Raw genomic sequence first — 24866 nt, forward strand, 5'->3', positions numbered from 1 at the left:
AAATTTGGAAGGAATAACATTTCCTATTTGTGCAGAAAGCTTAAAATATTTTTAAGACCTAATCTTCAGGGATTATTAAAGTTCCAGTTTTATAATAATTCCAAAAAAGTAAAAATAAGCTTACATTCTGCCAGCTTCTGCTTTTCTTCTATGTTACCATGCTCTGTCAGTGATACTGTAGCAGGAGAGAGAAGGAAAGAAGAAAAATAACTGGAAATTATTTTAATTAAAATACTTTGTATTTTTAAATATGCATATATAATGTGTATTATGCACATTGTTGAGATTAATAAATTATGCTAAATTTTTTTAAAGGCAGTTGGAAGAAAACGTCATAATGTGGATGTTTTCATTTCCTAGAAGTATTTCCTAAATTTGTAGTGAAAGGGCTTACACGGCACAACAGGTGGGCCAATATCCTGAGCTCACAATCTCTTCAGATAGGGAAGAGAACTGCAACCGAGTCCAGAACAGAAGTTACTTCAGTCTGTCATCAGAACCATGAAGTTAGCCTATTAGCCACCAAGCTACACACACAGGATGCCCACACAAGCCCCACTTCAACAAAGACCAAAACAGGAAGTAACTAGCTAGAAAGACCTTTTGGCCCATCATGAAACTTCTGGGATTAACAGGATTAATCAGATAAAGAAAATTGATCATTCACTCAGAAATGCCTATTTCAGATATCAGGTGAGGATCCGGGAGGCCAGCAACAGTGGGACCCACGCATTAACAATGCCCTCTACTGGAACACTGATAGATAAACGTGAACAGACTGTCCAGTTATCAGTTGGATCAGCAGTAAAATGAAAATTTTCATGTTCTTCTATAGCATTTTCTCAATATTGCTTTATTTTATATAGAACAGCTATCAACCTCAGCATTTTTCTAAAGAACTGAAGTGACTTTTTTTTTTAATTTTAGAATTTATCTAAAGGTCATGCAAAGAGTTTTTAATGGTCAGTATTTTATAGTTTAGAATATTTCATTTATAAAAATTAGTTTAGTAGGATACTTAACCTGGTGGGTCTTTCTTGTCGTAATACTGGTAGATCCCAATGTCTCTATCTATGGAAAAGAAGAATTAACATTAGATTATGGTAAAAAGTTTATTATGTGGCAGGACTGGGGTGGGGTAGGCAAGGAGGACAGAAACAATCTTTTTGAATAAATAAGATAGTTCAAGAGTATCTGGACATGAGTTCATCTATTCTAGGGATATGCAGGAACTGGAAGTTTTATCAATCTAATTTAAAAAGATTTATACAAAACCAGAAGAGCATGAGGAAAGAAGTAGTAAAAAAAAAACAAAACTGAAATCAAGGAAGACCAACTTTTCTCTTTCACACTTCCTCTGATATTTTTCACAGGGTGCTACCAAAAGGAACTGCCACTAAGCAATGCCAAATGAAATTAGAGGATGGAAAAAAAAAATGCCCTAACTGTTGGATTCTGAGCTGTTGTTTTCTTGTCTCTACTTTAGCTTAAATCTAATATGGTGCTTGGGGGAAATTTGCAGGAGAAAAAGAAAAAACTAGAGGAAAGTATGGTTAAGTTATCTGAAGCTTGTTTAGATGCAAAAAACCTTCCAAACTCATTCAAGGTGCTATCCTGGGGCCATAGAAGCAAAGCAAGGCTTACTAGATTTTGAGAGAACCAAGGACTCTGTCCTTGCAATTGAATTACAGCAAAACCAAATAATTGTGTCCATTTTATTCCTAGCTGTAAATAGTGAAATATTTTTCTCTTTGAAGTAACATTTATTTCCCTCCTTGCAAAATAATTCCAGTTACTAACAAAAGGATACAACAGTTTCTAAAGAAGTGGAAGCAGTACAGGCTGCCCCCTAGTGACTGACTGCTCCAAACTTTCTCAAACTGAATGACGAAACTTCAAAAAAATGTATTACAGTTGTAATTTTTATTTTTTTAAGATTATCTAAGTAATCCTGCACCTAACATAAGGCCCAAACTCACAACCCCAAAATCAAGAGTCACATGCTCCACCAACTGAGCCAGCCAGACACCCCAATACAATTAACTTTTAGTTTTTAAAAATAGTAAATCCTATGTACTTATTAAAACTCCATTCTACTCATCATGCCATTAATTGGGACATACAATTTTTTTTAAGGTTTCATTTATAAGTAATCTCTACACCTAACATGGGGCTCCAACATACAACCCCCCAGGTCAAGAGTCACGTGCTCTACTAACTGAGCCAGCCAAACATCCTGGGACATATCATTTTAAAGAATATAATCTCTTTCTATTGGTTAGATTATAAATATCTGGGCAGCCCTGGTAACTCAGCGGTTTAGCGCTGCCTTCAGCCCAGAGTGTGATCCTGGAGACCGGGGATCAAGTCCCACATTGGGCTCCCTGCATGGGGCCTGCTTCTCCCTCTGCCTGTGTCTCTGCCTCTCTCTTTGTCTCTGTGTCTGTCATGAATAAATACATAAAAATCTTAAAAAATAATAAAATTACATTTAAAAAATAAAAATATTTAATAAGGGGTGACTGGAAAAGGTCATAAGTAGGGCTCCTAAAATACCAATAATATTTTATTTCTTGGGTGATGATTTTATGGGTATGTTCATTTTTTGATAGTTCAAAACATATCTTTATGATCTTTATCCTTTTCACATATGCTCTACTTCAATAAAAAGGTGAGTTAAAAAAAATCTAAGAACCATAAGCGTTATGAACACATGCAATATTCTCTAGTGTAATATTCCATCACTAGATACAACCAAATATTTACAACTCTAGAACAGAACTATGAAGACCATAAAGGGCCCTGAATTCTTAACAAAAAAAAATTTTTTTTTTACTTAACTAATCTTTACAGCCAACATGGGGCTTGAACCCTGAGATCAAGAGTCTCAAGCTCTTCTGACTAAGCCAGACAGGCACCTCAAGGGCCCTGAATTCTGTGCACAAGTCTGATCTACTCCATCTGACCCAGGGTGGCCTGTCAAAACCCAGTCAGAGACTATGCTGGATGAGGAAGATGTCCAGACAGAGGGTCAGCCTGATGGTGTGTCAGAACCCTAACAGGGTGAAGAGGACATTCACATGGGGCAATGGCCTCATGACGGGTGTCAAAGTGAGGAAGACATCCACAAATGGAGGTAGCCCAAAAGGTTGTATCAGAACTCATGTGAAAGAAGAGGGCATCTATGTAGGGGAGGGTATGGTCAGAGACAGGAGGCTAAGTCCATAGAGAATGGATTAAGTAAGCAAAAGATATGGAAACCTCAGGTTTCTTACTGTCTGAATAGAGAAATACAAATACAGAAAGGAAGAAAATTAGAATGAACCCTGTGGTGGTAAATTAAAATCAGTTTTTAATATATAGAGATAGATGCAAAAATGAATGTGGATATAAATATGTATACAGACATATATACACACATACATTCCCTAGGCTCTGCCCACTGAGAGCCTGGTTAACAATGACACTCCAATAGCAGTAAGCACACTTAAAGAACACCCTGGCTTCTAGACACCTCTCCTCTAAAAGGAACAAAGCAGGGTGCCTAAGTGGCTCAGTTGGTTAAGCATCAGACTCTCAATATCAGCTCTGGTCTTGATTTCAGAGTCGTGAGTTCAAGCTCCATGCTGGCCATAGGATTTACTTAAAAAAAATACTTCAAATCTCAAGCATAATGAAAGTATGTAACTGGGTTACTAACTTAATCTAAATGGCAAGAAAGGCTTTTCTAGATGACTTATTAAAGCTGAGCCCTTAAAAAAGGAGGATTTCATATGGGCTCAAAGACAAGAATGTTCCCAAAGAAAATATATAGGCCCTGCTAAAGATCCACTTGAGACTGAAGACCTTACTGCACCCTGAGGCCACTGTGCACTACTGTGAGAGTCTTCTCTAAAAACCATACACTGTCTGAATAGGAGAACTAGAGACAGAGGACTTTAGGACAGATGGAAGGGCAGGGAAGGATTTTACTAGGAATGTAACAGAAGACTATGGGTATAACGGAATCCAGATAAAACTGACCAGATTTCCAACTATGGAGTCCTAGCTGGGTAAGGAGATAATTGGTGAGGGGAATAACAGAGCAGGAGAAAATAAAGGGACTAAGAGATTGATGAACTTCCTTAGGCTCAGGGCATGATCCAAGAGTCCCTGGATCGAGTTCTGCATTAGGTTCCCCACAGGAAACCTGCTTCTCCCTCTGCCTATGTCTCTGCCTCTCTCTCTCTCTCTCTCTCTCTCATAAATAAATAAATAAAATCTTAAAAGAGAGAGAGATTGATGATCTCAGAGAAGCATAAAACCTAGATAATATGGGAGTAAGGGAACAAGATGAAAAAAATCGGCAATTATGATTAGAGAAAAAAAAACTTCAATTTAAGATTCCAACTCTACAACAATTCTGGCTTCATTATAAGAACAAATAATAATAAAATGTTTCACTTTGCAAATCCTTGTTTTAGAGAATGTCAAGATAGCTAACAGTACAGTTTCATTAAGATTTAAATTTTCAGAAATGTATTTTGACTAAGGATTCTATTGTTTTTTTAATGCAAGAAACAGAAACATAAAACAACACAAAAAAGGACCTTAATCTCTTCAAGCTCACTTATTCCTTCCATAAGAAAATTATACCTATATGCAGTTGAATGTATCTATCATACTTCTTTTTAATTTTATTTTTAAGTAATCTCTATATTCAACATCGGGCTTGAATGCACACTCCAAGATCAAGAGTCACATGTTCTACAGACTTCTTTTTAAAGAATATTTGCATTGATACCATTTTGAGCTTCCTAGAAAAATATCCCTAATTACATATGATATTACCATTGTCTCTAGGGGTATAAAAAGATTGCTATTTTTGGCTTTCAATCTTTTTTAAATATCTAATTCAAACATGTGCAGGCCTTTAAAAAATTCAGGTATACTGCTAAAGTCATTCAACATGAACAACACTGTGACACTGTATCTTCTAGCCCTCAATATCTACCCCCTAAGGGACGCCTGGGTGGCTCAGGGGTTGAGCGTCTGCCTTCAGCTCAGGGTGTGATCGTGGTCCAGGGATCAAGCCCCACATCAGGCTCCTTGAGATGAGCCTGCCTCTCTTTCTCTGGGTTCTCATGAATAAATAAATAAAATCTTAAAAGAAAATACCTACTCCCTAGAGATAACTATTTACAATTATGAACTGTTTCTTCTCTATATTCCTCCATATTTGCAAATAGTATTCTCACTCTGTAATTTCTTGATTCTTCAGTTGTAGGTATTATCTATTGCCTATCCACTACGGAAATTGAGAATTCAGTTATCTTTTACCACTATGTTCCCCTCCCTATCTACTGACACTTACACTTCTCCCCATCCTCCCCATACAATTAGAGCACAATTTTTGGTTAAGTCAGCGCTAACAATGCTAATGAATATCTAAATTTTATTCACAACCAAACCATGGGGTAGGTACACTGTGACTGCATTTCCTTTTTTATAATATGTCCCTGACATTAAAAATTACCTTGTTTTTTATTGCTTTAAAAATATATTAACACTAATTAATCTCCAATATACTCTAATATTATCATTGACCAATCAGTATAATTTTTTCATTAGCAACCTTTCCCCTCCAGCCTCATGATCCTGTACCATTCTGGACTAACTTCTGGGTCTGATGCACAGACACTGTCTATTTTCCTGTAAAGACAGATGTGTCTTCCTCTGTCTTGGTTTAATTACCTTGTTTGGCAAGACACATACGTTCTGGCAGTTTAATGAGAAAAGGAAGGTGAATTTGGTGAGTATTTACATAGCTGAAAATGTTTTTTCTCACAAATGACTGACTAGTTGTCTAGGAAATAATTTTTGGAAATAATTTCTCTCTGAATTTTGAAGACATAATTCCATTGCCTCATAGCTTCCACTACTGGTGTCAAAAAGGCCAAGGGCAATCCCAATCCTTTGTATGTGATCCATTTGTTCTTTCTTTGCTATAAGGTCTCTGGGTTTTTTCTTTTTGCTCAGTGTTCTGAAATTTCACACTGATATGCCTTCATAGATACCTTTTCCATTCATTGTGTTCAGTACTTATAGGCCCTTTCAACCTATAAACTCATTTTCTTAGTTTGAGGAAAATTTCTAGAAATATTTCTTTGATAATTTCTATTTTTTCTATAAATTATATTTCTATAATTTCTCTTTGCTGCTCTTCCCAGAATTAGCAATTGAGCTTAGAATTCCTATGTTGAGACTTTACTAGTCTTTTCTCTCCTGTTTTTTAATCTTCTCTTTTGTCACAGCTTTCATTTTTTTCTATCATATTTATGTGTATTTCAACATAATTATGTTTCCTTGATTATAAAAATAATATATTATTGTATAAAATTTAGGAAATAAGCAAAAAAGTTAAATGTCCCATATTTCCAATCTTCAGAGATAGCTACTAATAATATTTTGTTGTCTCTCCTTAGAGTTTTTTTCCTCTGTATATTTTTTACTGTTATAAAAAAATATTGTAACATTTTTGTTTCAAAATTATTTTAATTGTTGGATGAATACAAATGATATGTAATGTAAAAAAATAAAAGATTAAAAACATTAAAAAATAGCAAATCTAAAAAAAAGAACATTACCTTTTTAAGCTTCCTGTGTACTCCTTCCTATTTCCATTCCACATCCTCTTTTCTCAGAGCTATATTAAAATTTTCTGTCTATAATCCTAATATTCTTTATAGTATTACCATATATATTTGGTATATTGTTTCTCCTAAAACAATACATTATTTAATTTTGCCTATTGTTTTTGAACTTCCTCTAAATGCAATCATACTGTTTGTACTCTTCGGCAACTTACTTTTAAAATTTTTTTGCTCAATATTATATTCCTGACATTTATCCATGCTGTTGCATGCAGCTGTAATGCATTCACTTTCTCTGTTGCACAAATGTTATTTATCCATTTTCCTACTGGGTTGTTTCTAGGATCCTGAATCATAAACAGTACTATTATGAACATTCTGTTACATGTCTCCTGGTACACAAGTGTCAGGGCTTTTGCTAGAATATATACCTAGGAGTGGAACTACTGGTCAATATGTGACATTCAGTAATTGTATCAGATAATGCCAAATTGTTTCCTGAGGTGGTTGAACCAGTTTATATTTTCAATAGCAGTAAAATAAGCTCAACTTTTTCTTGTGTTGTTTTGGGGGTTTATTTTTTCTATTTTAGGAGAGAAATTTTTTTTCTTTTGAGTTAAAAATTTTTTTTCTGCTATTTTTAATTTCCAAGAGTTCAGAATAACTTTCCAGTGTTTTCTGAAACTTCTGGATTTTGTTTCTTGCTCTTCATATTTAAAAATGAGGCACTAGAAAACTGATTAGAAGTTCTGTGTACATGAATAGGGGTTGCTGACTGGTGGGCTTTACTGATCAGCCAAGGACCAGGGTGTTTCCCCCTCAAATGTCAAAGTCAATAGGTCTTCTCTCTGGGGTCATACAGTTGCTCTAGGCCCTCAAACTCCTTTCTTGGAAAGTGTACAACTGGCTGCGACATATTTCAGAATCAAATGAGATTAAGAGGACTTCACCCATCAGTATGTAGGTTTCCAATTCATCCCCATTTTCACTTGAGCACCTATCCCCTGTCTTCTTCTCCTGGAGCTAATGTCTCCAAGTTTAGAGCCTCTCTAATTAAACATTTCCACATGTATGAGAGGTGTCTCATACTTCTCAAGCAAATTTTCAAGTCCCTTTGTTGTCACCCTCCTGCTGCATCCTCATCCTTTTGCAGAATCTGGCATCTCAAATTTTTGTATCTTTCTAGAATTTTGAGATAAATTGGCTGTCTTTGGAATTCTCTTCTGTAGACATTTGATATTCTGATTTTTAAGCTTTGCTAATTTCTCCAGCCCTCCTATCTTCCAAAAATTGCCCAATTGCAATTGTCTCCTCTTGCATTCTCTTCGTCCTTATGGGTTTATGCCTTCTTCATTTTAATTCATTTATTCTCATTTTAGAAGAATTTGGGGAGGAAGCAAATGTGTGTTAAATCTACCTTGTTGAACTGGAAATTCTATTCTTAGCATTTTAAGCAAAGTAAACTTAGTGAAACTATAATTACATTTGCAAGGCAAACCATCTTCTTAGTAATGATGCTAAAGGCATATAAATAAAACATTCCTCCTAGAGTTGTTTCAGTTAACCAAAAAGGAGAGGATTTTTTAAAAGATGTTTCCTAACAATACATACTTTATGCTATTATACTAATAGGCATCATTAAAACATACTTACATTACTCCTGTCCCCAAAAATATTAAATGCAAAGAACATAAATATAATTAATTGTACATCTTAGCTGTATGTTTGAAATATTACCTTAATACAGAATAGAAAAACCTTTATCACTAGCTAGCCTGCAAATATTTATGAATATAAATCAGTCATTACAAACAATCTCAGGAAAAATTGAACATGTATGTATCTTAAGGGGAAACAAATATTAGGCCTATAAAATCAATTTTCACAACTGAAAATCTAACTCAAGCTGAAAAAATAACACTCAGAGTAACTAAAAAGAATTATTTTTCATTAAGTGTAAAAAAATAATGCAACACTAGCTACACAATCCAGGCTCTAACCTTTACTAATACTTACAACGTTTTAACTTATATTTGAAAAATATTTAAATTAACCAGAGCTCATTTACCCCCAATGTGTAAGGTATTCTTCAAAGACCACAGGTGCAGTTCAGTCAAGCAGAAAGACATCTGATGGCAGAAGAAATCTCTGTTCTGTTTAAAAAATAGTTAAAAAGAGATGCCAATTAATTATCCTCTATTGTCAATAAAACCAAGACCCCTTAGGAAAACAACAGAATCATTTGACACTACTCATATTTGAGACATGAGGTCCATTAGAATAAACATATCTTAACATATCCTTGGTTAACAATCCAGAAATAAACTCTAGAAAGAAGAAAAATACACTCTTCCTAAATGTAGTATGCCATCTCACTGAAAAATGTGGTAATAAGAATCTATGTATTTGAATTTTCAATAACTTGTTGGATTTTTAAGGCTATGAGTATATTTAGAATTATTTAGTAGATAAGCATTTTTAAAAACATCTTTAAAAAAAGGAAAGGAACATCTGTTAGGTAATTATTAAATACAAACACATTTTGTGGTGTATTTTTAATATACAAAGCAAATATTTATGATCTTCCACATATAAACAAGCTAATTAAAATGGAATTGGCAAGGAAAATATACACAGTTACTATTATAAGAAACATTTACTTAAACGTAAACTATGTAAAACCACATTAGCATTCAAATTAGTTTGTTAATCTGCATGTCATGATAGATCCAGATATTCTACTCAAATTACATTAAAAAAGAAAAAAAGAAGAAAGAAAAAGATAACAAAACAGTACATCAAATATTTCCTTCTAGTTTTATTTTTTTTTAAGATTTTATTTACTTATTAGAGACAGAGAGAGTGAGAGAGAGAGAGAGAGAGAGAGAAAGAGAGAGAGAGGCAGAGACACAGGAAGAGGTAGAAGCAGGCTCGGTGCGGGGAGCCTGACGTGGGACTTGATCCCAGGTCTCCAGGATCATGCCCTGAGCTGACCGCGGCGCTAAATCGCTGAGCCACCGGGGCTGCCCTTCTTCAAGTTTTAATATCAAGATATTATTAGATATTACTGATACTTTTTCATGAGGTAGTACCTCATTAATTTGGACTAATTGGAGAAAGGTCAATATGAATCAGAAAAAAAAAGTCAACGTTTTATATTTGAAAGAAATTTATGTAACTTCCAAATGTTTGCTTAGAAATACATATAGTACTATACTGTATGAATAGTTTGCTATATATATTAGAAATATGTAAACTATTGATATCTTCTTCATAGAGATCCTAAAGGAATTACTCTTTCCAACAAATTTCTGAATAACGAAGAAAGCTCGAAAAATATTTTATGACATCTTTTAAACAGAGGAAATAGTCCCCAGCTTCTTTAACATTAGGAGTGACTAAAAATATTTCCCATACTATTGATATGGTGATAACCCAAAATTATTTTAGACATACTACAAACTTCTTTCATCCTTACCTTCACTTTTACATTTGATGTCAGGGTATTTACAATAATCAAGAAACAGATTCATGTTCAAATAACAAGATGCAGTGTGCCAATACTGAAATGGCAGCGTGAACAATGGGAGAGCATAAAGGCCAAACCTACCTGGAACAGTGAGGCTCTGAGAAAGCCACAGAAAAGTTGTGAAATGTTAGCAGGACCTCAAAGAAGCATAGGATTTTACCAGTTAAATGATGATATAGAAAAGGATGATGATGATAACAGGCAACAGGCAATACTTGCTAAGAATTGACCTCATTACAAGCATTGTTCTTAACATTTTATATGTATTAACTCATTTAATCCTCATAGCTATCCTTTGAAGTAGTACCACCATTACTCCTAGAATGAGGAAAATGAGGCACTGAGAAGCCACACAGACAGCAGGTAGTTAAGGCAGGCTTTGAATATAAGAAGACGGCTCCAGAATCTGCACTTGAAACCAGAGCACTCTACAGTATTGGGCTAAGAGGTGTGGGAGGGAGAACAGTTAGTAATGTGAGTAAAAGGATGGCATATCCCAGGAATCACAGTAAATTAAAATGCATGTAGAAAGTGATAGAAAAATGAAGCTGAAAAAGATAACAAGGAAACAGGCTATAAAGATAATAGAGATTTTTGGATTGATCTGAGTTCACTCTCCTCCTTGAACTTAAGTGCCTTGAAAGGTTAGCGATAAAACAAAGGACCCTTCAATCCCCAGATCAAACCTGCTGTAACCAGAAGCTGACTGCCACTGTATACAGATATGAGACAGAAGAGCTACTGGACCTCATTATTATGAAAGAGGATGAAGTTCCTTACCAGCAGGCATTAAAGAACAAGTGATATTAAGCCAATTATAAGTTTTTCAATTCAATTGAGCATTGTCTCAGAATTGTCTCCTCGGGAGTGACTCTAGTGATGCTACAATTACTCAAAATATTTCCAAAGCCATATTCTTTGGAATTGTTTTCAGTTAGTTTTATGAGGCTTATTTCAGGATTCTTACTTTACGGTTATACTTTTTTTAAAACCAAAATACTTACTGTATTAGAATATGTAAACTGTACCCTTTCTCATTTTGATGGATGAAGCCTGGAATGTTTGTTTAAAGAAACATTTAATAAACTAAATAAATATTTATTTGCATTTAGTAAGCTTAATGTATAGATTCTAGATTCAAAATGCCTGGTTTCTTATTCTAACTTCTCAGTTTACTAGCTAACTGGGACAACTGACATAATTTAAGTTCTCCCAGATATAAAATGGGTATAATGAAGTATCTACCTCAGAACTATTTAAAGGGTACTTTTATTCAATTAATTTATTGTTACCATTGTCGTTGCTACTGCTCAATAGGTCTAGCTTTATACAAATTTATATAGAAAAAAAACACAAGAAGTGTATTTCATACAATCTCTCACCTCAGATAGTAATTTCACAAGGTGAAAGGGATAAAAGAATAAGTACAAAGTACATTAGGGGTTTTATGAAGGGAAAACATCTCCTTGTGGAGGAGGAAAACATCTCCTTGTGTACCTAATTCAGGTACAAGAGGATGTACCTGAATTAGGACATGCAAATGGATTAATATTTCACTAACAACAGAGAGAGAATGTGATGAACAGGAGCATATTTCCTCTGATATTGAGGAACACAAGTCACAAATTCAGACTACACTACAAAATAAAAATTCACATCCTTCAGTTTAGTGTTTACTCAGACACCAATAATTAGAATTTATCACAATGTGGGCAAAGACAAGGCTGAAATTTAGCTTAGAGTAGCTAAATAAAGAAGTTTTATTATGCAAATTCAATATGAAAAAAATTTATAGCTAAAGCCAAAATGGCCATACCTTTACTTATATATCAAAAGCAGACTGCATTTGAAACTGTTTTTCAATTTAAATCAATTCAATAATAATTTGTCAACTTTCCCCTGATAACAGAAATGGAGAGTAAGGAATAACTGTCTTTGTAATCCATACTATTTCTAAAAGGCAGGAGTGCTTTTAACTTGAAAACCAATAGATTCAGGGTACCTGGGTAGCTCAGTCAGTTAAGCATCTGCCTTTAGCTCAGGTCATGATCTCAGGGTCCTGGGATCGAGTCCCACATGGGCTCCCTGCTCAGCGGGAAGTCTGCTTCTCTCTTTCCCTTACCCCCTCCCTCTGCCTGCCACCCCCCTGCTTATGTGCACACGCTCATGCTCTGTGTCAAATAAATAAAATCTAAAACAAAACAACTAAACAGATCCACTGCCCATATTTGTACTAAATCTGAAAGTCCTAAAGTACTCAGAAATTACAGCATTTGGGGGAGAACAAGCAAACTGAGGTCCATGGAGAGTTTCAAATGTCAAATGCAAAGGCCAGGACCCTTGGTATTTGGGCGTAAAGAGAAATCCTGAGAATATTGCAGGTTTGAGTCTATGATCTGGCTTGTCTTCCAGCTTAGTATCAAGGATTCATGTCTAGTCTCAATGGGGTGTGAAGGCTGAGAAAACTGCCCTATTCCTCAAAATGCTCTGATAGATAAACAACATTGCTCCAGTTTCCTACTAAAAAATACAGGAGAAAGGGGGAGAAAGACGTTTTGCTTTATAAAGGACTTCTTTATGGCCCCCAGAGGGAACATTTGGCAAAAGGGTAATGCAGTGGCTACAGGAGATAATACCCAGCAGAAAGAAAGCAGGACTGGCAGCCCTTTGGATTAACATACTCAGCAAGAGTGATGGAATCCAGATAAAATGGAATCACACTCAGCAAAAGTAGACATGGTAGCCAAGGAGTAAGCCATAAAACCTGGAGAAATATCAGCAATAATCAGTTGATGGAACAAGGCTAGCAAATAATAGGTGAGGAAAGGGAGAAGAAAATACCAAATGTCCACTAGTAAATGACTGTACTTGTTTATGAGCACATGTGACAATGGCTGTAGACTCCCCCAAATATATTATAATTAAGGAGGAGTTTTGCAGGAGTCATGCTATAACAGGCAGGCCAAAGACAGTCAAATGTGAGTTATTCCTCCTTCTTTTCCCTTGAACTTTAAATATTTGCTAGTAAGACCATATAAAACTAAAGAGAATTAGTGGAGTAAATAAAACAACCTTATAAAAAAAATCTATGATAATAACTACATGTGCATGATGAGAGGGGACCACAAGTCAATATACTTTTTAGTCCTCAAGATATCCTGCTATCTTTACACTGTGTAGGTTTTTTTTTTTAAAAAAAAAAACGCAGATCTTTAAATCTTGCATCCTACTCAAGAATGCCACCAGTTAAAAAGAATGCTGGTAATTTCCTTGTTTGAAAAATCTGCCTGGAGGAAGTAGTCAAGACTGAGCTTGTATTATTTAAATATTGTATTAGCGCATAAATAGTTGTTTTGAAGGAGGGAAGAAAAGAATTTCAGAAGAATGCTGGATTCTGCATTGTGGGATTGGGGTGTGAGCAGGGATTAAAAAGGTAGAGAAATAGGGAGTGCCTAAAAAAGTTGGCTGAGAAACGCTGCCCCTGCTCAATGCCCTTGTGAATTTCTGGGAATAAAATCCAATGCATGACTTAGAACTAGAACAAAAGTAGCCGTTTAAGGGAAATATTAAAGAATGAATGAATGAATAGAAAATATAGCAAAGAATTATCCAAATGAAAAGAACAGAAGGAAAAACCTAAACAACAACAAAATGCCCCTACTTTTTAATCTTAAAATAACTCTTACATTTTTACAATTTTCTGTTTAATTTTGTACAGCAGCTGGTGACAATCCCAGATATCTCAGAAGGCCATACTGAATCTAAACTTCCAGTCTCCATAAGAGAGTAAGAAGCATGATTTAAATCAATCTTGACCTAAATCTGGATGATTGTTCTACAGGGAGCAGAACCAGTGATAACCCAAATTTTGAGGACAAAGATGAGAGTATACTAAAGAGCCTTCTTTTTACTTACATTTTTAAAAAGTTTAAAGCCTTCCCCCCAAAACAGGTTATATTGTAAACAATTAATATATATTTGCCTTAAGAATAATTGTTATCATATAGACTAAATTTTAAGAAAGTAACATGCAAAATAAAAAGCTGTGCTAAGATGTTGTAACCTGTTTTGTTTTTGATAATTTTCTTTTGAAAAATAAAAACTATGTTTTAGAGGTACAGATTTCTTGCCACTAAGTACATCTGCAAAAAAGTATACTTGTCTTCCCTGGTTTCTGAAGTCAGCTATTTTGGCTGCTTTGGGAAGGAAGCCTGTGGGCAAATAAAAACCCTAATGTAAAATATGATGGGAAAGGAAAGAATTAACAAAGAGAAGACACTGCTGTGGTTTAACAAAGATAAATGATACCTGGTGCCAAGAAGATACTTAAAATAAATGTGTATCAGAGCCGAAGGGAGTCTTTGTTGAGCACAAACTTAGAGTGGATACTTGCTATTTATTACCAATAGACTTTCTGAGTAATATCTAGTCACCAATTCAAAACATACAAAAATAAGGACAACTAAATATTAGCATAAATTTAAGATAACCATTAGTTTACTTGTATTTGGTGTTTTAATCCTCAATAGGTAATTTTCAAATTACATAAAATACAATGTATTTGAGATGCCTGGATGGCTCAGCAGTCAAGCATCTGCCTTTGGCTCAGGTCGTGATCCTGGAGTCTGGGGATCATCAAGTCCTGCATCAGCTCCACTAGGGAGCCTGCTTCTCCCTCTGCCTATGTCTCTGCCTCTCTCTCTCTCTGTCTCTCTCATCAATAAATAAATACAATCTTTAAAAAAAATACAACGTATTCCCCTATAATCTCTTGTCAATGCCATCAACCAGAATTATATTAATACTTGCTAAGCATATGCATGAACATACTTAAGCAATGTCACATTATTGGAAATTAAGATCTTAAAAAACATTTTGAGGTATTCAACACCAAATCAAATGATTAAGCAATGATAAAAATTTGTGTAAAAGGACACAGGAGTCTCAAAAAAAAAAAAAAAGACCTCAAGTTTTGACTGAACCCACAACAGAAGACTAGAGTGTTAGAAACAGTGAGTCATTTGTACCTCAGAGTCCCATGATATTAATTATATAAATTATCAATTAAACTACATTAAATTAAATATCATCAATATTTTGAGCACTTTAGGTATATGACATTTTACCATGAATCCTAGATACAAAGATTTACAAAGTAAATCTACTACAAAGTAAATCTATCTACAAAGTAGATAGTCTCTACTATCAAACAGTTATAATCCAGTGCAGCAGATAAAATATCCAGAAAAAAAGAATACAAAGTTTCTGGTAAGTGCTAATTTAGCAACAAAGGGCCAGGGGTGCTCAGTAGATGCTCTAGTTTGATAATAAAGAAATGTTCTTATAAAGTAGAAGGGTGTTTGAGGATTGTTCAATTTTGAGAGAGGATGAGAGATTAAGAATGAGGGAATAATATACAAAAGCACAAGTTTGCAAGCCTTATTTGAGAAATAATAAGCAATTGGTTTGGTACACAAATACAAGAGAGAAATCAGGGCCACACTAAGAAAGTCTGAATGCCATACTTAGCCACCAGGACTTCACATCTTATGTGCTTGGTAGCTTATGAGGAATAGTGACAAGTTTCTGATCTGGTAAGGGATTTCAGAAAAAGTAACAGATCAGAATTGTTGTTGGAAGATTCACTGTTCAGGTGGGAATGAAGGAATGATACAAGTGACCTGTTTGAAAAGAAATACAGTAGCAGGTAACATTAATATTCAGTAACAAGAACTTGAATTGGGATGGTAGCAATTGGAATATAAATAAAAAGAATTAAAGTCACCCTTTGAAGAAAGAATCAACAGCATATGTGAGAAAGAAGGAAGTGAGAAAGACGGAAGAATCTGGAGTAACCACCAAGGAATGGGGATCTGGCTACTGCTCAGTGACCCTTGCCTTGAACATGGCTCCGCAGAGCAGGCCTGTCTCTCTCATCCTGTGCCAGGTAAAATGGTACCAGTACATTCTGCTCACGACTGCCTCAACTACTCAATCCACACACCTCAATCCTCTCAGCCACTGGCCTGGTTCCTCGGTCTCCTATATTACTTTTCCTTTGCCCCTCAGTTTTTGTAACTCTGGCACTTCCTCTTCCTTAGACTGTGATTTAGCTTCTTTACTCTGGTGAAGGACTCACAAATATCATTTTTCTTAGCCACACTCACTTCACAAGAACCCCTTACACAGACCTGTTCCCACCTGGTTTATTTTAGTTTCAGGAAGAGGAGTTGGCTTAAAATATACATAGAAACAGGTTAAGCTAGAAAAGGAGCAAGTTTTGCCAATGCAGGTTAGCTGAGTTTTTGACACAGTGGAAATTTAAGGTATAAAAGTAGATATGGGTAGAAATGTCTAGCTGGTAGTTAGAAACACAGAAAAGGGACCTAGACTGCACCAAAAACTATTTTGGGATTTTCTGAATAGAAAGTTAAAAACCACTGAATAAGATCCCAAAAGAAAAATAAAGTCAAAAATAGATATTTTGGTAATTCTCCAAAAGAAAAACAATGAAAAAGAGATTAAGACAATATAATGTCAAAAAAAAAAAAAAAAAAAAAAAAAGGACAACAGTGTCAGGAAAAACAGGGAAGAGAAAACAGCATATGTGGTTTTTTAAATGGTTATATAGTGATGATCAAACTTGTTTCTGAATTTCAATGTAGAGATGACCTCAATACAGTTTAATGAGAAGTAAAGTTTTATCAAGGACACACCGATTAAGTCTTCTAAAGAAGGTGTGGTTCTACTGCTCTGAACGCTGGGCTGTAAGCCAAAACTGCCTCAATTTTAATCTGGCTATGACAAACTTTCCCCAAACCATTTAATCTCTCTGCCTCAATTTCCCCACTTACAAAAATAGGGATAATGATATTGACCTACATTTGTAACAATGTTGTAAGGATTAATTAATGCTGTATAATGCTTTGAAGATGAAAAGCACTGAGCATTATTAGTTGGTATTGCATAAGTAATTGCCTATAATACTGAAATTTTTATCCTTTAATTTTATTCAAACAGCAGTTATCACATAAATGTCCTAGCTCCCTTAGTGACATTTATCTTCAAATATTATTATTAAATTATTATTTTAATGTATCTAGACCTTTTCTAGATTATATCATACATGTTATTTCACAGTATATCAAGATTTGATCAGTTCAGAAGTCTAGAACACCTTTTCAACCTAAACATTAAGTGCTAATATTCAGGACATATTTATTTGCTAATAAGCACCCACTGCAAGTATTTAATAAATGCAAAAAGATAGTATTTTAACTTAGAAAATTTTAGATTTAACAACACTAACCAATTATATGGTAAAGGCAAAATACAAAAGCACAAAGCAATATTAAAAACACTGTCTTTTAACAAAAAAAATAAGTAAAAATAAAAACACTGTCTATAATGTCCTTATTTCTAAAACAACCTATACCACCTAAAAGTGTACAAGAAAATGAAGAGAGAAACTTTTAAATCCATTAGACACTGTCTGGTCTTTTGTTTCCTTTTGGATTTTTAAATTATAATAGTAATGCATACTTACTGGTTTAAAAAAATGCAAATATAGAAATATTTGATTTTGAAATGACTATGTTCCCCTTCCCAGCTACCCTCTCCACTCTGAACAGAGCAATTGCACAGCATGGCATGTGGCCTTCTAGATTTTCTTGATGTACTTCAGTATGTCCACATCCATACTTACTTGCTTTGTGGTTTTTTTTTAAGATTTATTTATTTATTTATAATAGACATAGAGAGAGAGAGAGAGGCAGAGACACAGGAGGAGGGAGAAGCAGGCTCCATGCCGGGAGCCCGACGCGGGACCCGATTCCGGGACTCCAGGATCGCGCCCTGGGCCACAGGCAGGCGCCAAACTGCTGAGCCACCAAGGATCCCCTTGCTTTGTGTTTTTGTAAAGACAAGATTTTACTATACATTCCATTTGCTTTTTTCACTGAACACGACAGCATGGATATTCTCTGTCAGCATACACTGATTTACTTCATTGTTTTTAATAACCGCAAGATGTTCCACTGGATAGTGATAATTTACTTAACCATTTCCTTAATGTACATTCTGTTTCTACTTTTTGCCTTATGAATAATACCATGAAAACATCTTACATTTTGATAGGTAATGTCAAACTGGCCTCCAAGATGACTGTGCCAACTTGCATTTCTACCAATAACATGATTATCTTTTCCCCTATATTCTCAATAACATGGAGAATTATCAAAGTTTTACACTTTTGCCAATCTGGTAGGTGAAAATTGGATTCCTAGTTTTTGGTTTCATTTTTCCATTTATTACAGATCTCAAACACCTTTTCATGTACTTTTAAACAATTTTGTTTCTTCTATAAATTACTTGTTCCTATCTTTGTCCATCTTTCTATTGAGTTCTTTATACCTTTCCTTGAGTATTAATAATATTAATCCTTTGTTATGGAAATTGGACATATTTAGCCCTTTTAAAAAAGTTTTCATCTACTTTATAGATGAAAAAATAAAAGAATATAGAATTCATGTTGTTTTCAAAATTGAGTGTAAGCTAACAGAAAGCTTTTTGAACTCCACTCAACTAATGCTTTGCACAAATGCCCTGGGCAGAGGTGGTTCTTCACAGCTGCTCAAAATTGGTCAGATGATGCTATTTCTAGATGAAGCAAAAGGCAACAGATGCTTATGTTCCAGGAAAAACTATGCATCATTCTTCCTATAAGAATTTAGAGGAAATTCTATGCCTAGAAAGAAAAGTAGGAGACCCTTCACTTTGTCAAAATATATTGTGGCAGGGATGACTGGGTGGCTCAGTGGTTAAAGCATCTGCCTTTGGCTCAGGTTGTAATCATGGAGACCCAGGACTGAGTCCCACATCGGGCTCCCTGCATGGAGCCTGCTTCTCCCTCTGCCTCTGTCTCTGCCTCTCTCTCTTTCTGTGTCTCTCATGAATAAACAAACAAAATCTTTTAAAAAATAAAATAAATTAAAAAAATATATTGTGGCAAAAATCTTTATAAATCTCCTGTTATTAAAAAAAAATCTCCTGTTATACTTAACTTTGGAAAATATTTCTTTAGGGTGTTGTTTAAATTATTTAATTCATTCAGTTAAAAAGATTTTGTCCATTTAACATTTTCCATACTGCAAGCAGTTTTGACATTTAGACAATTTATCAATGGCTTCTTTATTGTGGCCTGTTTCCTTTTCTTTCTACTCATTACATGAAACAAATTAAATTTCACTAATATTTAAAGATCAGTGTTGACCTTTGCATAGCCATTTTCTAGGTTCCTGTTAATACAAACATCTTGTTTGCTGATGCTCATTTTGAATATTTTGCTGCATACCATTTCCATTATTCCAAAGAGATTTTTATCTAGTTGAAGTACATTTTCTCCATGACCTTGCAAAATAACTGCAATGGCTTATACAAGGCATTTTAGGGCGGGGGGGGGGGGGGGAGAGAAAAAGGTATGCTTACGTATGCAAATAATAACAATAAAATAATCTTTGCCTACCACCACCTTTACCATATGTATTCACCTTTCTTATCTACAGAAATATGGACTTAATACTTCTCTTTAGGATGTATTCCAATCACAACAATAAAAAGACAAGGAAAACAGAAATTTTGGCAATGTAATCATGATAATTAATCTAGATTATAATTCCATAAATATAGCCTATTGCTATACTTGGATAGAAAGAAATGGGACTCTGAGGAGAGAATAAACTGAATTTCAGGAATAATTCCTAAAGAGCTGAGTTAAAAACAAGAGAACACTGAAATGCTCTTATCTAAACCAATGGTAACTGCCGAAATAATTTGTCAATTTAGATTTACTGTTTTAAAAAGCATATAAATCAAAGACTGTGCAAAGTGAGCAAGAATGAAAAAAGATAGAGATCCTTTCTCTTCAAATAGAAAAGACAGTGAAAAATTTTGAAGTGGCCTCCAGCTATACCACCTCAACCTTGTCAGATTTCACTTGTCAACACTTTGATGACAGATTGCCACCCCCTCCTCTAAAAAACAAACCCTAGTAACTGTTGAAAGAAATGGCCTCTTATAAAAAGTGGAATATTTCATGCAATTTGATAGTTGTATACTTTAAAATCTTTTTTGTCCCCTAAAAGAGACCTGAAAAACCTTCTTCTGTGGCTTTAAGCTAAAAAACCCTCCCAATGTAGGGACATAAAAAGAGTATAATATTTTTAAATATCTACTCGATGCATTTTATATTCATTATTATGTAATCCTCACAGGAGCCCTCTGAAATTAATGTACTAAAAATTGTGCATGTATTTACCTGCATGTGTATGGTGTGCATAAAAGAATTTTTCTGGGCAGGGAACAGCAGTTTGTTTCTTCAAGGAGTCCATTTGCCTCCCCTCCCCCAACCCAAATCAACCCTGATAGACTCTAAATCTCTTAATTTACAGATATGAAAACTGAGGTCTAGCGAGGTAAAGTAATTTGTACAAGTTCAGTTAGCTTGTTACAGGAACAATTAAGGGCTAGAATTCCTGTCCACAGATTATCCGTGTGGTGCTCTTTCTACTTACCTCCCTTTGCCTAAATACTATGCTAAATAGAGCCTTTTAGTAAAGCTTCTGCTTAAGCACCTGAGACAGGTGTCAATTTAGACTTGTATAATTAATCCATGGCGAAAGATACAGATGAAGCCTATTTTCTGGCCAAATTTAATTTATTTTGCTTAGAAAGCCCTTGGAGGAAGTTACTTGAATGACTATTTAAGGATTATTTTTAATTAGTATATCAATGGTTTGTAAGTAAACTGATACATCTAAAACATCTGATTAAAACTGGTATTTCTTAAGCACTAAAGAATCTTTACAGTATTTACTTAACAAACTTCACAAATCCAAAAATAAGATCCAAAATAAATTATTAGTGTTTTACAGCTGAAAGTTAAATACATTAAGGTCTTCTTTTTAAGTTACTGCATTGTATCAGAGGTTTATTTCTATCTTTACTACCTTTATTTGATAGGGGCTCTCATTAAGTTCTCAGCTGCTCAATTTCTGTAAGTTCTTACTGAAATGTAAACAAGTCCTAAAAGCTCCCAGTTTATAAAAATTCTTCAGTGAATCCTTTTATGTTGTGATTGGATCTTCCTTCGCACTCTTTTCTTCTCTGATTGCTTATTTTCACCTTTATTAATGGTTTGTCACAGCGTTATCACTTATATAATACTTTTAGTATTTTGTTTCAGTGGTTGAATGGAAAACCAAGGTAACTTAGGAAAACAACAGCCTTCTCTTAGTGAAATGAAGGCTGTGAATAACCCACTAACTTCCCCTGAGGAGGGATCAATTTCACCTTAATATATTTAACACAGGCATACATCATCATGGCTTAAAATGTTAATAATTCCTAATGAGTAGAAAATTACTGATATTTAAAAATCAGTGCAATAAAACAAGGAATATTCTAAATTGTGATCATATTTTACCCTAAAGCCCAAACAAATCATGAATTCATAAAAATGTTACCACGTTTTTCAGACTGGATCCTATCTTACCGAGAAGTAAACAGAATAATGTATTTGAAAATACGTGGCAAATGATAAGTGTTCAATAAATGTCAGCTTTCTTTTCCTGAATATTCAATATCCATAAAATATAGCCTGATTTCAAATATTAGAAAAGAAAAATATACTCATTATTTTAGCATTTCACTGGATATCATTTCATCTTCTAATTATTTTAGTTTCGTTCAACCTATATTTACAAAGCATCTACCAAGTGCCAAATTGGGCCAGGCATTGTGAAATGCCCAAGAGGGGTGCCTGGGTGGCTCAGTCGGCGGAGTATCTACCTTCAGCTGGAGTCATGGTCTTAGGGTCCTGGGATGAAGCCCGATGTTGGGCTCTCTGCTCAGTGGGGAGTCTACTTCTTTTCCCTCCTTTCTCCTGCACGTGTGCGTGCTCTCTCTCTCTCTCAAATTAAAAAAAAGAAAAAGAAACCCCCCCAAGAACTTGCACTTGAGGAGGTCATAACAGTGCGGCGTAGGGTAATGGAGAGAGAAAAGCAATGAATACAATTACATCGGAGTATGGAAAATAAAATAGAACCATATCCAAGGAAGAAACTACAGACATTATTAATTCTAACAGCCTAACATGATCCCAGCCACAAAAATTAATTTTTAGAACCCGAGACCTCTTTTGAGAAAATGAATATCCAGCATATGACTAGGTCACATCTACTGTATGATTCACATTAGATGGTTTCTGAAACTTCATGTATCTTATAATCAATGTATACAACATTTAATATAGTGCTGGTTTTTTATCAGAGTTTGATATTAAATCAATGGTAAATTAGAATCAAACATGGTATATGTATATACCATGGTATATGTATATGTCAATGCTTGATTGATTTCTTTTGGTAGCACAACCAGCTCCAATCAAGTTGGCAACACATGCAAAAATTCTATATAGAGGACCATCCCAATAAAGATAGGGGATTGAGCACATATAGGTACCCTCAAATCCTTCCAAATCCACACTAAAAGGACAATAAGCAATAAAAAGAAAACAAGCCAAAGAGAATTAGAAGACAACAAAATAGTTAGCAACAAAATTTTGGAGAGTAAAAAACCAGATGGACAAGAGGTAACTGACAATAGATTAAAAAAAAGTGGAAAGCCAAGTACATATGGAAGGTAGATGGCACATAGCTGAAGAGATCATGCACTGAGCCTCCAGAAACTGGAGGCACCAAGTACTTTTAAAAGAATACCTGTGCTTATGACTGAAAACAAGGGATCTGTTTGAAATTCTATGTAAATGACACTTAAGACTTCTAGGTGCCTTCCTCTGCCAGCACTGCTGGGCAATCCCTCCTACCATAGAAGAAAACTGTAAACTGACTCTTGAAAGGTTTCATCAGAGCAACTACTTCAGAAATAAAACATTACTGACAGTAGGAGAGCTACTCTGAAAAGAGGGAAGAAAGAAACTCTTGGAAATAAAAATATGAGAGCCAAAATAAATAATTCAAAACAAGACTTAGAAAATAATGTTGAGGTTATCTCCTAGAAATAAAAAAAGAAATGCATATTTACACACATGTGCTCATATGCGCACACACACACACACACGTACAGAGAAAAAGAAATTGGAGAATTGGTCAGATTAATCCTGAATTACATATATGGCTAAGGAAGAAAACAGAGGTAATGGAAAGAAGGGAAGAAATTGTCAAAGAAATAATATAAGAAAATTTCCCAGAACTGAAGTACATGAGCTACTAAGTTGAAAGAAATTGTCAAGTACTTAACACAATGATTTACAAAAGACTCACACCCCCACCCAGACACATCATTAAGAAATCTCAAAACACTGAAAATAAACTAAAATCTTAGGTTTCCAGAGAAGAAAAAAGACAGTGACAAAAACAGGTCACTTATAAAGGATCAAAACATCAGACTTCTCAATAGCAACACTGGAAGCTAGAAGACAAAGGAGTACTACTGCTTTCAATTTCTGAAGGAAAATTATTTCCTACCTATAATTCTATACATAGTCAAACTCTTGCATCAGTATGAGATTAGAATAAAGATGTTCAAAGAGGCAAAGTCTCAAAAATTAATTATTGTGCATTTTTTTTTACAGGAAATTACTGGAAGATGTGTCCCACGAAAGGATACAATAAACCAAGAAAGAGGACAATATGGGATCCAGGAAATAAAGGATACAACACAAGAACAAGGAAAAAGGATTTCCAGAATAGCAATAAAGGGAAATACAAGGATAACTGTATCTCAGGCAGACCAAAGGAAGATAGCAAACTCCAAGAAGAATATTGCTAAGAAAAGATAAAAGTATGAGATTACCTGATGCATACAGATTTACTAAAAGATTTGCACTTCTAACTGGGGAAGTTGGGGATGAGGAAATAATAGGTCTATAAAAAACAAGCAAATCTGAAAAGTAAGGCAATTATTAACTGCAGAAAAAATCCAAAAAATTATACAAGAAAAATATAAACTTAGTATGTCACATTGCTAAATCTTGATTATATATGCTTAGAATACTGTAGACACATAATTTGGATTAACCAAACACTACATTATATCTGTGCTAGAATGGGGAGAAGTATGTATGGGAGGGGATAAGTGCTAAGGTGGAGGTTATGTTCTCTCCCAAAGTAAGAAGTTAGTATGTTCAAAACTAACATTTTCAAAATGAAGGAATAAGTATGCATGTTGCTTACAAACATTCAGGTAACATCGGAAAAAATACCTAAAAAATTGGAAGTAGTTGCCAAGGAGAGTGCTGAGAAATGCAAATGGCATTGCAAATGCATTGTTAGTGATGAACCTTATGGAACTCTGACCTTCTATACTATGTATGCGTGCCATTTTGACTTAAAAAGTTTCCCACCTCTTCCTAAGTTTATTCAGAACACACAGGCAGATGGAAAAAACAATGAACACTGAATAAATGCTTCATCTCTGGTGCTTCACTCACTCCTGCCTTTAGTGTCTTGGTAGGCATCCTTTATTCTGATTCAATTGGTCTGTTTAACCACTGTAATAGCAGCTAATCACACTACTTCAACAGGCACTCTCCATGAAAGAATATTTTCTATTAGAAATACAACTAGGATTTTTGGGGATAATTCACCACTTTGACTTTGCAACATTCCATGATGTCATCTGGCATT

At 34.7% G+C, this 24866-nt stretch overlaps 1 protein-coding gene across 17 annotated transcripts in view; it reads right to left on the reverse strand.

Annotated features, from left to right (window-relative positions):
• Positions 1–24866, reverse strand: part of WDPCP (WD repeat containing planar cell polarity effector) — a 429099-nt gene that overhangs the window by 314426 nt on the left and 89807 nt on the right. For all 17 annotated transcript variants that reach the window (XM_072768570.1, XM_072768566.1, XM_072768568.1 and 14 more), the window contains 3 exons: positions 8701–8785; positions 1024–1071; positions 125–175 (listed from right to left, as the gene is read on the reverse strand). In XM_072768570.1, coding sequence (XP_072624671.1) covers positions 125–175; positions 1024–1071; positions 8701–8761 — 160 coding nt within the window. In that variant the 5' untranslated portion in view covers positions 8762–8785. The remainder of the gene's footprint in view (positions 1–124; positions 176–1023; positions 1072–8700; positions 8786–24866) is intronic.

The sequence above is a fragment of the Canis lupus genome, chromosome 11, assembly GCF_048164855.1.
Source record: "Canis lupus baileyi chromosome 11, mCanLup2.hap1, whole genome shotgun sequence".
NCBI classification, from domain to species: domain Eukaryota; kingdom Metazoa; phylum Chordata; class Mammalia; order Carnivora; family Canidae; genus Canis; species Canis lupus.